The sequence below is a fragment of the Peromyscus maniculatus genome, chromosome 19 (genome assembly GCF_049852395.1).
Source record: "Peromyscus maniculatus bairdii isolate BWxNUB_F1_BW_parent chromosome 19, HU_Pman_BW_mat_3.1, whole genome shotgun sequence".
Classification (NCBI taxonomy): Eukaryota; Metazoa; Chordata; class Mammalia; order Rodentia; family Cricetidae; genus Peromyscus; species Peromyscus maniculatus.
In genome coordinates this window covers 20918672-20931166 of record NC_134870.1, presented here as the reverse complement: position 1 = coordinate 20931166, position 12495 = coordinate 20918672, and the positions used below count along the sequence as shown (strand labels likewise).

General features: G+C 38.3%; 1 protein-coding gene and 1 pseudogene across 6 annotated transcripts in view; both read left to right on the top strand.

Moving 5' to 3' along the window:
- LOC121823980 (oxysterol-binding protein-related protein 9-like) overlaps nucleotides 1-7437 on the top strand; it is a 52585-nt pseudogene extending 45148 nt beyond the window's left edge.
- The window catches only part of Rit2 (Ras like without CAAX 2), a 327715-nt gene extending 315581 nt beyond the window's left edge, over nucleotides 1-12134 (top strand). For all 6 annotated transcript variants that reach the window (XM_042264077.2, XM_076554862.1, XM_042264076.2 and 3 more), the window contains one exon: nucleotides 9721-12134. In XM_042264077.2, coding sequence (XP_042120011.1) covers nucleotides 9721-9948 — 228 coding nt within the window. In that variant the 3' untranslated portion in view covers nucleotides 9949-12134. The remainder of the gene's footprint in view (nucleotides 1-9720) is intronic.
- The last annotated feature ends 361 nt before the right edge of the window (nucleotides 12135-12495 follow it).

Here is a 12495-nt window from a genome sequence, read left to right as displayed (position 1 = left end):
TTGTCCCACTAGCTCTTATAACTTAAATTTAACCTGCTTTTATTAATTTACATTCTGCCACATGGCTTTTGCCTTTCCTCAGTACGGCTTGCCCAACTTGTTTCCGAGTCTGCTGGTGTAATCTCTAACCTACATTCCTCCTCCTGGTATCTCTCTCTGTGTCTGGAAGTTCCACCTATTCTCTCCTGCCTAGCTGTTGGCCATTCAGCTCTCTATTAAACCAATCAGAAGGCACCCAGGACAGAGACACATCTTTACATTGTAAACAAATATTCTGCAACAATGATGAGAAGTAGAAGAACTTTCTACAGGGCAAAAATGCAACCCAAAGATGAAGAGTGTTTCTACTCATCTTCAAAAATATCAGAAAAGTTACAGTCCTATTTACTGTGTGTGAATACTATGCCAGCAAGCCTGCAAAGTGTTTACCTAAAATACTTCCCTGGATTCTTTCACCACGTCTATTGAGTGGGTTTCTGTAAATAAGTAAACAAAAACCCAGGAAGCCTAAGTAACTCTCCAAGAGCTCTCAACTGTGGGGCTCCAGGTCCTGGTTGCTGGGCTCTGCAATCTTTACCTCTTCACCCACTGGGGGGAGACTTTGTCAGTATGCTAATGTCTATACTTTAATAAAAAAAATCATTTGAAAATCACATCTTGGCCTTTGGAACTACGGTTTAATGGAATCATCAGAGTTGACCATGAGTCACTAGCAACAGTTTATGGGTGTCATCACTGCCATCACCAGGAGTAAATATTTGAGGACTTCTGCCAGCTGCATGCTTGTGGCTCAGCTCGCTTGAGGACAACACTTGGTTGATAAATTAAAGCCACTTCTGACCTATGGGCTCTTTATCAACGGATTCAAGAAACCGCGAATCCAAAATCTAGGAGAAAAAAAAAAGCACACCTATTCTGAACAAGTAGACCTTTTCTCGTAACTATTTCCTAAAAATGGACTTGAGCATCCTAAGATTTTAGTATTTATGCAGGTCCTGGAACCAAGTCTTCCTTCAAAGACACTTAGGAACAAACAAACAATATGTGGGGCCATTTGCTTCCCTCATGGATAACAGGTTTCAAGGAAGAATAAAAACAAGTTGGTTTGGATGGAGTAGAAAATATCAAAACAAAGATCTCAGATAAAATTAAATAAATAAATCAGACTAAATTTATCCAAATTATTTTCATTGGAACTGGTCATGAAAATCTGCAAGGCCACTCAGATTATTACAAAACAAAGGGCTGTTGGGATGGCTCAGCACTTAAAAGCACTTGCTGCTCTTCCAGAGGACCCAGGTTGGGGTTTCCAGCACACACATGGTGCCACACAATGAACTGTAACTCTAGATCCAGGGGATGTGACATGCTCTTCTGGTCTCCACAGGCACCAGTCACACTCATGATGCACATAAGCACATGTAGTCTAAACAGTAATACATATAAGATGAAATAAATTTTTGGAAGCTTAAATGTTACTAAGGAAAATGGGAAAGTCTAAGTTTTGGGCTGATTTGTTTTCAAACCCAAAGATGAGATGCTTTAGTGCCTACTTACTCAGAAAAGTGTGATTCCTGATGCATTGATGATGTGGGATGTAAAGGGAAATTTAATAGCTCCATGGATGAAAGTGGAGGGAAACAGACATAACAATTATATATATATAAAATTCCAGAGGTCGCTCCATACACTAAGCATTGCATCCATTGTAACCCTGTGGGATGGGCTTCACCCAGGAGACACTTAGCTAGCAGTGCTTCTGCTTGGAGAAAATGAGCCACCCGTCTGCTGACCTCTCCTCATTCAACATTTGCAATCATAGTAGTTGGGACCAGTTTCCTTTTGTGCTATTAAGAGTTATAAAGCTTACTAGGCGCTACTATTACCATAATAACCTTCACTATCATTCAATTTATTACGTTCTATTTTACATTCACTAAGCTAATGTGAAAAGGAGAACAGATGTAAAGAGCCGGGAAGCTCCTCCAGTCAGCAGATCTCTGCTCCCGCGTGCACCAGCAGCTGGCTCGTCTGGCGCCAGCTCTGCTCCCTGTGCAGCAGTGGTCTCTCCGCCTCCCAGCTGTGTGCCAAGGCCTCCCCCAGCTGATGGAGCATGGCTCCCCTAGGTTTTTGAAATCTTCTATTACTTATATGAAACAATTTTCTCTTGTATTACCCTGGCCATCTCCCCGAGGCTTCCTGATGGCACATTAGTTCTTACACCTTTTCTTTGTGACTGAGGGGTTGTTCCTTGTCACACTCGTTCGCCAAGTCTCGCCCCCAGTCCTCAAAACACAACATTCATTCTCCTTGCCAGTGCTGTGTTTTCTGAAAATTTAATTGTAAGACAAAATATTCTTTCTTCTAGCAGATGATATATCAGGAAAGGGCCTCTTTGTTCTTTGGATCTAAACAGGGAAGCTGTTACTTGTCTATTCTTGGGTTCTGACCAAAGCTGACCACAATTACTAAATGGCAAGTTCCCTAAGTGTTATTTCCAGTAATACTGTGGCCATAATTACCTTCTTCACACCGCCAATAATTACTAACTATAGAACCCCAATATTTGATGGAATTTTTTTCTTCAGGTATGTTTGGGAATAAGTTCCCCAATACATTTTTAATACATAAATTTAAAGCTTGAAGGTAAGGATGATGGAAATGTGGTTTCAATAGTTTTAATAAAAGAACATGACTGACTCATGGAAATTTTTTCAAGTGTGTCTTCACTTTAATTTCCTTTTTGTAAAAGTGAGCTATTCAGGTCACTGATCTAATTGGAATTTTAAAAAGATGTATAAGAAAAGATACATATGTTAGTGTTTCATTTCCATTTAGATTTTACTATAAATGTAGAAATTACTGTGAGACTCAATTAGATCACTCAGAATTCATGTTCTAGTAACTAACCCAAAGGTGAACACTTGTTTGTAAGTAGAAGATGTACTATTCCTGCATCACTGGCTGAGTTGTAAAAATGTGAAAGTTTGAGTTTACCTTCGTCTATACCAACATACATTCCCATTTATGGTGCTGTTTTGCTGTGTCTGAGTCTAATAACATGTGTGTGGAATGTGTTTTCTTGTTTTATTTTAGATGAACTTGAGTTTTGCCACAGACTTTAAAAATTTTATAAACTTTTATAAATTTGTAAATAAATAAAATATACTCAATACTGAAGGCTGTAGAATATTACTTTAGGCAAAGATTGTTACATTTGTTTGTGCTGCATTGGTCTAATAAGAGGCTGAACAACCAATAGCTAGGCAGTAGAGGGATAGGTGGGGCTGGTGGGCAGAGAGAATAAGTAGAGAGGAGAGAAGGAGAGAAGAGATAATGAGGAAGAAAAAAGGGAGATGTCTGGAAGTTGCCAGACAGACAGACACATAGATGAAGTGAAAAAGGTTAAATTAAGCTATAGGAGCTAGTGGAATGAGCCTAAGCTAATGCTGCGCATTTATAATCAATAATAAGTCTCTGTGTCATGATTTGGAAACTGATTAGTGGCCCCAAAGCAAGCCTGTTGCAACCCAAAGCTTAAAACTTTGTTTTAACTAAACAGAAATTCTTCTGGTTGTTCAGGTTTTGGGGTCTGGCTTATTTTGGCGTGTGAGGTATTTATTTACATTTGACTTGTAAATGAATTTTGAGATTTGTATTGGTTTACTTGTGATTTTTATAATTACAAAACATCTCATAAATCTGCTTATATAGAGAATGTATATATGGAAATATGTTGTTAACCCATATATACATAAACATAAATTTAAGGATATAAAAAGTATCAATTTAAGCTATAGACTTTTCTATTCCATTTTGACTCTTCCCTGCCAAAATTGCCTTTAATTGTTAGTAGAAATAATTACTAACTCCCATACATTTTACTCAAAAATATTCTCAAGGAATTAATAAAATATTAAATTATTCATAGTGAATTATGTATCAGGGCACCGAGGACAGCACCTCCAACTCATCACTCATTTGGAATGCCACCCCAAGAACACATTACAACCCTACTTAATTGCTGAACTTCATCTAGGTTCTTGGTCACTGTTCAGTATTATACTATATGTCTTGTGATTTAAATATGTCCTATGGAGATAATTTGTTGAGTAAATACTTCAATCATTACACCCACCTGTTTATACTTCTCCAAAGCATGAATACACTGATATGAATAGCATATGAACATAGATTTAGATAATCCTACAAATTTTCATATGTAGCATTTCATTTCATAATTCAGTAACAAATGTTCTGTAATTTTAATGTAATTTCACTTTCACCTACATGGAGATATATTTTTCACAAATACTTGGAGACTTCTTAGTTATCCTTTTCATTTATTTCTAGCTCAGTTCTATTTGTTTGGGAATATGCTGTGATGTTTATTCATTGCAGTATTTTCAGATCTGGTTTAACATGGAATCTGATGTTTACTTGAAAATAATATAACTATTTGTGGCATCGGGTATAGCCTGAAATCTTGAAAGTTATAGCAAGTATTTTCATTACTTTGCTCAAAATCTATATTCTTACTGACTTTTTCTGTCTTGTTCTTTCAACTGCCAAGAGCTGTATGTTAAGAATCTCAAGTAACATTGTGGATTTTAGTAATGTCAGCTCTTTCGCTTATAAATTGAAGTTTTTTTTTTTAGCTGAAACAAGTTTATACATATATTATCCTTCCAGTGAATTGATTTTTATCATTATAAAACATTTCCCTTATATTCTAGTAATACTCTTTTATATAGTGTCCACTTTATCTGATGTTTATGTCATATCAGCTTTTTCGTATAAATTTAAATCTCATTCATTGCAATGTATTGCACATGCAAGAGATTAAAGAAAACAGAAAATATGTTCACAAAACATATTTGATACTGCTAATGTATAATTTAATGTGAAGTTCCATGGCTTTCATTCCAAATGCCTATTCTAATTGTATAGAAGATATTTGTTGACTTGTATACACTTTGAGTCTAGTTAATTTGGGTGTGTGATGTTTTGTTAATTGGTAAGTTTTTTTTTTTTAATAATAAAGTTTATAGAAAAAAAGAAAAGAAAACAGAGGGAACAGGTATCCCAGGTACTGCACCACTGGCTGGAATGTATGCCTGAAGCAGACAGTTAGAGGTGGGGAGGGGGACTCTCCTGTGTGTCAGGGGTGGGGAGAGGGGCTCTCCTGTGTGTCAGGGGTGGGGAGAGGGGCTCTCCTGTGTGTCAGGATGGGGAGAGGAGCTCTCCTGTGTGTCAGGATGGGGAGAGGGGCTCTCCTGTGTGTCAGGATGGGGAGAGGAACTCTCCTGTGTGTCAGGGGTGGGGAGAGGGGCTCTCCTGTGTGTCAGGGGTGGGGAGAGGGGCTCTCCTGTGTGTCAGGATGGGGAGAGGGGCTCTCCTGTGTGTCAGGATGGGGAGAGGGACTCTCCTGTGTGTCAGGATGGGGAGAGGGACTCTCCTGTGTGTCAGGGGTGGGGAGCTGGGCTCTCTTGCAGGCAGCTTAAAGACATTTGGAATCAGGTCTTGTTCTCAGTGCCCAAGATGTTGATAAGAAGCTTGTAGAGTCTTATGCTTACCTATTACTTTTTTGTAAAAAATCTTCTTTAATTTTTTTAAATAATGGTTTAAATTTTTGAAAGTATAATTGCATCATCATTTCCCCCTTCTCTTTCTTTGCTCTTTTTTCAAACTCTTGAGTTGAAGCCTTCTGGGCTTTCCCCCTGTCCATTTGGCATGACTGCTAACATTATCTAAAATTTTGATTTTTGATGCCAAATTTTAAATTGTAAAGATGATAAACAGAGAAAGAATGTGGAAACCCTTAAGGACACAGCAAGTAGCATCCTAGAGTCAATTAAGCTCAGCACTCTGTGGCTGCAGGTTGCTCAGAACCAGAGTAATGCAAAGCAGCACATGGTGGAGTTGTAAGTGCTATTAATCCTATAGATGCAAAGTACGAACCTAGTCCCTGGAAACCTGTAGTTAGCACTATGCCTTCCCAGACTCTTACCTTTAGAACCTGCTTAGTCATATGAGTCAGAGCAGCATTCATCTTCCCTACTTGTTGGAGCTACCTTGGGACTTCACCAGACTCCAGCATCAGGTAGTGCAGGCATAGGAAAGTCACCACCTAGCAGCAGCCTAACTCTTCTCAGCCTTGTCACCTTGTGTCCAGACAGTCCCAGATCTCCTTTACTCTAGCAGTAAGGATATGTTCTCTGATGCTGGTGAATTCCACCAAAGTGGCTCTTCCTCAAAGTGCTTAATTGCTTCTTCTGGATCTGCCTTCATCTTCACATATGGCAGTTCAGGAAATAGCCTTACAGCACCCAGACAACTCAGAATCACTGAATTCCTCCATGTCCAAAACAACAAATGATGATGGTTTTTTTTAATTCACATGACAACAGAAATGAAAATAGGTAAGTGGTGCCAGTGGGGGGAACACAAGGACTTTATCATGCACAAGCTAGGCTCTGAATGGACCTTAGGAAGATGTTCTTCCAACACTTATTCTTTAAAGAAAATATCTTTTAGAAATGTATGCAGATGTTTTGCACATCCAGGTCTTGAGGATCCCAGGGATTTAGTGGTTCAGGTTGTGAAATGGTAGGGAGGGAGAATGCTCAGGAGGAAAACGGCTGGTGGCCCAAAGCCATTCAATCCTATTTTGCGTGAGACCTTTCCATGTTACTGGAAGTTGCCCAAGGTACTAAAGAAAACAGAGTAGCTACAAAAGGGACAGTTCCCTGGGTTTCCTAGAACAGTGTAACATTTGTAAATGAGCAAGTCCCCATCATCTATCAGCCCAGTCTTTTATGTTTAGTGTTTCAACAGGAAGATACAATTCAGTGCTCAGATCTGGACTAAATCAGTCCCGTGTCTCATGTCTAGACTATGGTGAACATTACATTCTCACATTCTCAATGGCTATGGAAATTCTGTCCTGAGAGTGCCCTGAGAGGAATTAGAGGAGAATGCAATGTTAATTGCCCCTAAACAGGTTATAATGTAAACATCATCTTCCACACTAAACCTTTCTATGGAGGCAAGAAGCATGAATTACTAAGGAGATTTTTTTTCTCCAAATGACATGATGTTTTTTTGATCAATTGAAGTACAATAGAAGGACACCACATAACCCCATGTGCACACATAAAGAAGTGCCTGTCATCGAGACGAAAGTGAGACAGTTGGAGTCAGGATGGTTAGAAGTCCTACTGCTTCTGTCAATTTAAAAATCAAAACCACTTATGTAGCAACTGGAGCAAAACACAAACTTGAAGAAAAACAAAGTCCAGAAACCCATGAAAGGAAGGAAAGGGGAATTCAGCGAAAGATGGGGCTTTTCCATGAAGATGAAGAATGCTGGGTTTGTGATGAACCATTACAGGAACGTCTTTGTGTGGTGAAGGCTTAGGCTGGCAGCTCAGTTCATATGGGGGACCCACCCTCTCTTTTTCCCCCAGGGTACTCTTGAATAGAGAGAAGTAAGAAATATTTAAATAGAAATATAGGGGAAAGAGACAGATAGAAACACAGGACAGCCTCGGGAGGGCCTGGGTCAAAACCCACCAGCCCCTTCTGTCTCTTAGAAATGCCAAGGGGTGGAACAAAAGAACTCCCCACACCCAGCACAGCCAAGTTCAGATGGTTCCAAACACCTGGTAACCATGTACATGGTCAATCCATCTCCTTATGCAGCCCTTCTGGGTAAAGCAAGATCAGATCTCACTAGGAAACCTTTGTGAACTCCCATAAGTTCATACCTGGTGATCAGGCCAATAGACATAATTAAGCAACAACTAATCGTCCTTCATGATAGCCTATAGTTATAGTTCTTAGTGTAGTGCTTTCTATCTCTGGGATACTGAATGTTGTGACCCCGATGAACAATCAAAGTGGAGGATGCTCCCCCTGCCCCCTCCATCTCCTCTGTGGCAGTTACAATTTTGACTTTAGTCCTAAGAAAAATTTCAGATTTTTAAACAAGCAACATCTCCCTTTTCCAAATCTCATACTTTGACAGTTGTAAAACCAAGTCTCAGCATTCAGTACTCTATTTATGCTGTTCAAGCATAAAACCTTCATTTCCTATTCACATATCTTTGATTCTAGATACACACACACACACACACACACACACACACACACACACACACTAACACTTCTGATGACAAAATTTTCAGAAGTATTTCCACCTGTAAATATTGTTTCCTCAGACTTTTAGGAAATTAGTGCCATGTATTAAAATCAAGTGTTAGGAAACTTCATGGTTAAACCTATAACTTTATTTTGGAATTGAAATATTATTAGATAGTATCTAAACTTGTACTATAGTTTAATTATATGCAGAGCTTCTTAAGGCTTAATAAAGTTATTTCCCAACCTTAAAAAAACAAGACAGCAAGAAAGAAAACATAACAAAAACAGACTGGACGATCTGTCTTTTATTGGAGACTTATGGCACTGACTGTGTCAGTCTATTTTTTTAATTTTTATGAATTTTTTTATAAGGAGTTTTTCAATAGCCCCCTCTCCATCTTGCCATGCCTTGGTGTAAGCTAACCATACAACCTAACTTGTTGCTTTTTATTTTCTCACTTTTTATGACCATTGGGATGTAGGTAAAGTTATCTCTCTTTTGGAGTACCTGTTTTCTATCAGAGTGGTGACAGTGTATTAGGAACAGACTGTAGCCGGGACTCAATAGAACAGTTTTTGTTTATTTTGTTGTTATGCTACATATCTAAAGTGAACTGTCTTGGAGGAACTCCCAGCCATCCCAGGCTTGTTACTAGGGCCGCAGACTGTAATCCGAAAGGTTTTTTGGAAGATCTAAATGTTGAGCAGGAATTCCAGAACCAGCTAGAGTGCAATAACCTAGTGTTTAAACATAGCTGCATAATTTATGTTCACACATCTATTAATACTTTTCGAACCTTGAATAATTTGGTGGATCACTCTCTAAACTCTTCTACTACATCCTTCTCCAGGAGCTGTGATAGATACTAAAGGGGTAATAAAGGAGGCAAAGTGTCTGATTTCAGCCCATTTATAGTTTCTAGAACATTTAGTACAATAGTACAAATCATAGCATGTTAAACACCGCAGATAATGTATAAAGCTTTAAGCTGGAGAAAGGTTGATTTATCATAGTGACAGTGTTTTTCTTTCTGATTCCTTCACCAGAATGTTATTTTTGAAAGTCCATCATGCACTGTTAGATGAGAGCTCTGAATTATGTAAGAATCAACATTTTAGAGCTTGAAATATTCCCAGCACACTCACTCTATAGATGATGGCAAGAGCCTAACAAACTATCTGTGGTGTTGGCGCTGCTCTTTGGTGTAAAAGAAGAGGAAGCTGACACCAAATGATCACTATGGTTACCTATGCTTGCAGAATTAAAAAGCAGTTACGCTGAGACTTAAAGTGGAATTCACCTACACCTGTGCTGTTGACCACTGAGCTACCATGCAGGTTTTGATCATTGAAGAACTGGCTTTGAGTTATACTCACTTTTCTTGTGTGGGATTCAGATTTCTCATTTATCCTTCAAATTCAGAAATTTCTAGAACTTTTTCACAGTAAAATTTCACATTTTACCCTTGTTCATAAAGCTTAAACCCAGAGGCCAGAGTAAGGAGAACATATATTTTGAAGAAAAGCCTTTCCTTCTCTCTCTTTTTAATATTATTTGTTTATTTCACTCCCTAGGTCTCTACAGAAGAAGGCATGAATCTTGCTCGAGAATATAGCTGTGCCTTCTTTGAGACCTCTGCAGCCCTCCGATTTGGTATTGATGATGCTTTTCAAGGCTTAGTGAGAGAAATTCGCAGGAAGGAATCCATGCTGTCCTCAACGGAAAAGAAATTAAAGAGGAAAGACAGTCTGTGGAAGAAGATAAAAAGCTCGCTGAAGAAGAAGAGAGAAAGCATGACATGATACTTTACTTCTGTGTCCTTCCCATCTCTCTTTCTAGATTTTATCAACCAGACAATTGTTCCTCTCCTTCCCTTTCCCCCTCCTCTCAATAGCTACCTGCAGGCAAAAATTAGACTTCTCTAACTGTGGGTCTTGAAATAGTTTTATTTTGCCTTTAACAGCTGGATAGATTTTGTCAATCAGCTGGATAATGCTATTTAGATTTTACAATGTATTACCAAATAAAATTAACATTCCAATTGCCTCATTTTCCTGTAAAGAGTAGCTTCATTTCGTATGCTGTCTGGTTATAAAGAAAATATGCAAACTTGTAGCTAGGATGATAAAAGGCTTAGGGGATCTGCTGTTGCCTGATAACTCTGGTTGTTTGAGTTTCACAAATCTGTAAATAATGAAGAGGCTGGAACAGTTCAAAGCAAAAGATTAAGTCCTGGTCTTCTCTTAAGTGGAAGAGTCTTGGTATTTCTTTTTGAGTCCTCTATAGATGAGCATTAGAGAAATTGCTGATAATATAAACTGATGGGTCATTAAAGGATGGAAATCACATATCCTCCATATTCACAGTGCTCAGCCTGCCATACACTTTTAAAGAATTATCATAGTGAATTTACTTTGATGAAAGAATGTGGTTTCTGTTGTGGGAAGGCAGCAACACTATGAACTTGGTGATACATAGGCCCAAGACAGGACCCTTCGACTCTCTCAATGAATTCCTCTTAGGATTGCTACACCTGCATAGTAGCCATCTGTCTGCAGGGATGTAGCCTCTGCAAACCGAATGTTCTATTCATATTATTAAATTCCCTGTCTCATTTTCCAAGAAATAGTTCAAGAAGCTGTCATCGGAAGTATTGCTGTTATTTGTCTTACAATGGTTCATTATGTAAAATAAAATCTCCCATTCACCCATTTTCCCCGTGTGTAAATTAGTTTGTTTAAACCCAAGCTCAGAAAGCAACCACTGGAAAGAATGATAATGGACAAGTGTTAAGAGAGAAAACTGAAAAGCTAAGCCTAAAATGGAATCTGTCAAAACAATTTTCATGGATTGAGGGCAGTTTTATCATAAATTAGGGAACAGCAGGGTTGAGGGACAAGTATCTCACTCACTCTCTTTCTCTTCTTTGGCTCACAATGCTCCTGGAACTGGCTAAGTGCTGAGATTGGAGAAATGAATCATTCAGACATGGACCCTGACTTCTTGTAGCTTAACATTTACCTGGCAGATTCACTCCACTGAAATAATACTGGAATCATAAATTCTTGTAAAGGAAAAAGACACATTTCTTGTATATAGATACAGGGGAAATCTAGGTTGTCAATGCCTAGCTGTTGAAATAAAACTCAGCTTTTCTGAATATTTTATTTTGGGGTTATTTTATAACTTAGACTAGGATTCTTTTCTTAGGATCAAGAAGTTGATGTTATTGATCTTTTGTTGTTATAATAACTGGAAATACATCCCTTTGAGTTTTTCTCAAGCCACATCGTTTATAGTTTTCTTCATCCTGAAATTCTAGTAAAATTAAATACACTACACATTTCTCTTCTAAGGCATACATCATTAAAAAGAAATATCAAAAAAAGGAAAGAAAATACAAAAATTAAGATTGATTAGGATTGTATAAAGACTGTAAGTCATTAAATTTAAATTTATATATAGTTGACACATAAAAATTATACATGTTAATAAAGTCCAGTGTGATGATAGCTTCTGATAGTTCAGATCTGTCCTTGCTTTCTCCTCTTTTGGTTTCAAATGGCTAATCTTTTTCTTTTATTCTGTTAAATTATCTCATTCACCTCCAGCACATCCTTTGTGTCCTGAGCCTGAGCCTTAAGCCCCTCTATCTATCTCCTGTTTGCAAGAAAACGCAATTTAGGAAATAATTGGCACTATTTTCTCCATGACCAGTCTGTCTATTTGTAAACCCAGTGATTTCCTTGTCCATGTGTTACACATGACACATTTTCTATACAACCAAGTGCTTAGGAGTTTTATTTTTTCCTTTGATTTTTAAATATTCTGCCATTGACTCTAAAGGTCTTATTTCATGATACTTTCACCCCTTTTTCTTCACTACAACTGTTGTATACATGATTTGTGTCACTTGAAGTATTTGTACATAATTAATAATTTATGCTAAATTATTTTAATCATTTAAAGATTCTCCATAGAAGTTCAGTTAGAGAATAGCTTTATTCTATAGCTTTTTTTTTTTTTTTTCCGAGACAAGGTTTCTCTGCGTAGCTTTGCACCTTTCCTGGAGCTCACTTGGTAGCTCAGCCTGGCCTCAAACTCACAGAGATCCGCCTGGCTCTGCCTCCCGAGTGCTGGAATTAAAGGCGTGAGCCACCACTGCCCGGCCTATAGCTATTTTTATATAACAAGAAGGAAGTTGCCGGGCTGGAGAGATGGCTCAGAGGTTAAGAGCACTAGCTGCTCTTCCAGAGGTCCTGAGTTTAATTCCCAGCAACCACATGGTGGCTCACAGCCATCTGTAATGAGATCTGGCGCCCTCTTCTGGCCTGCAGGCATACATGCAG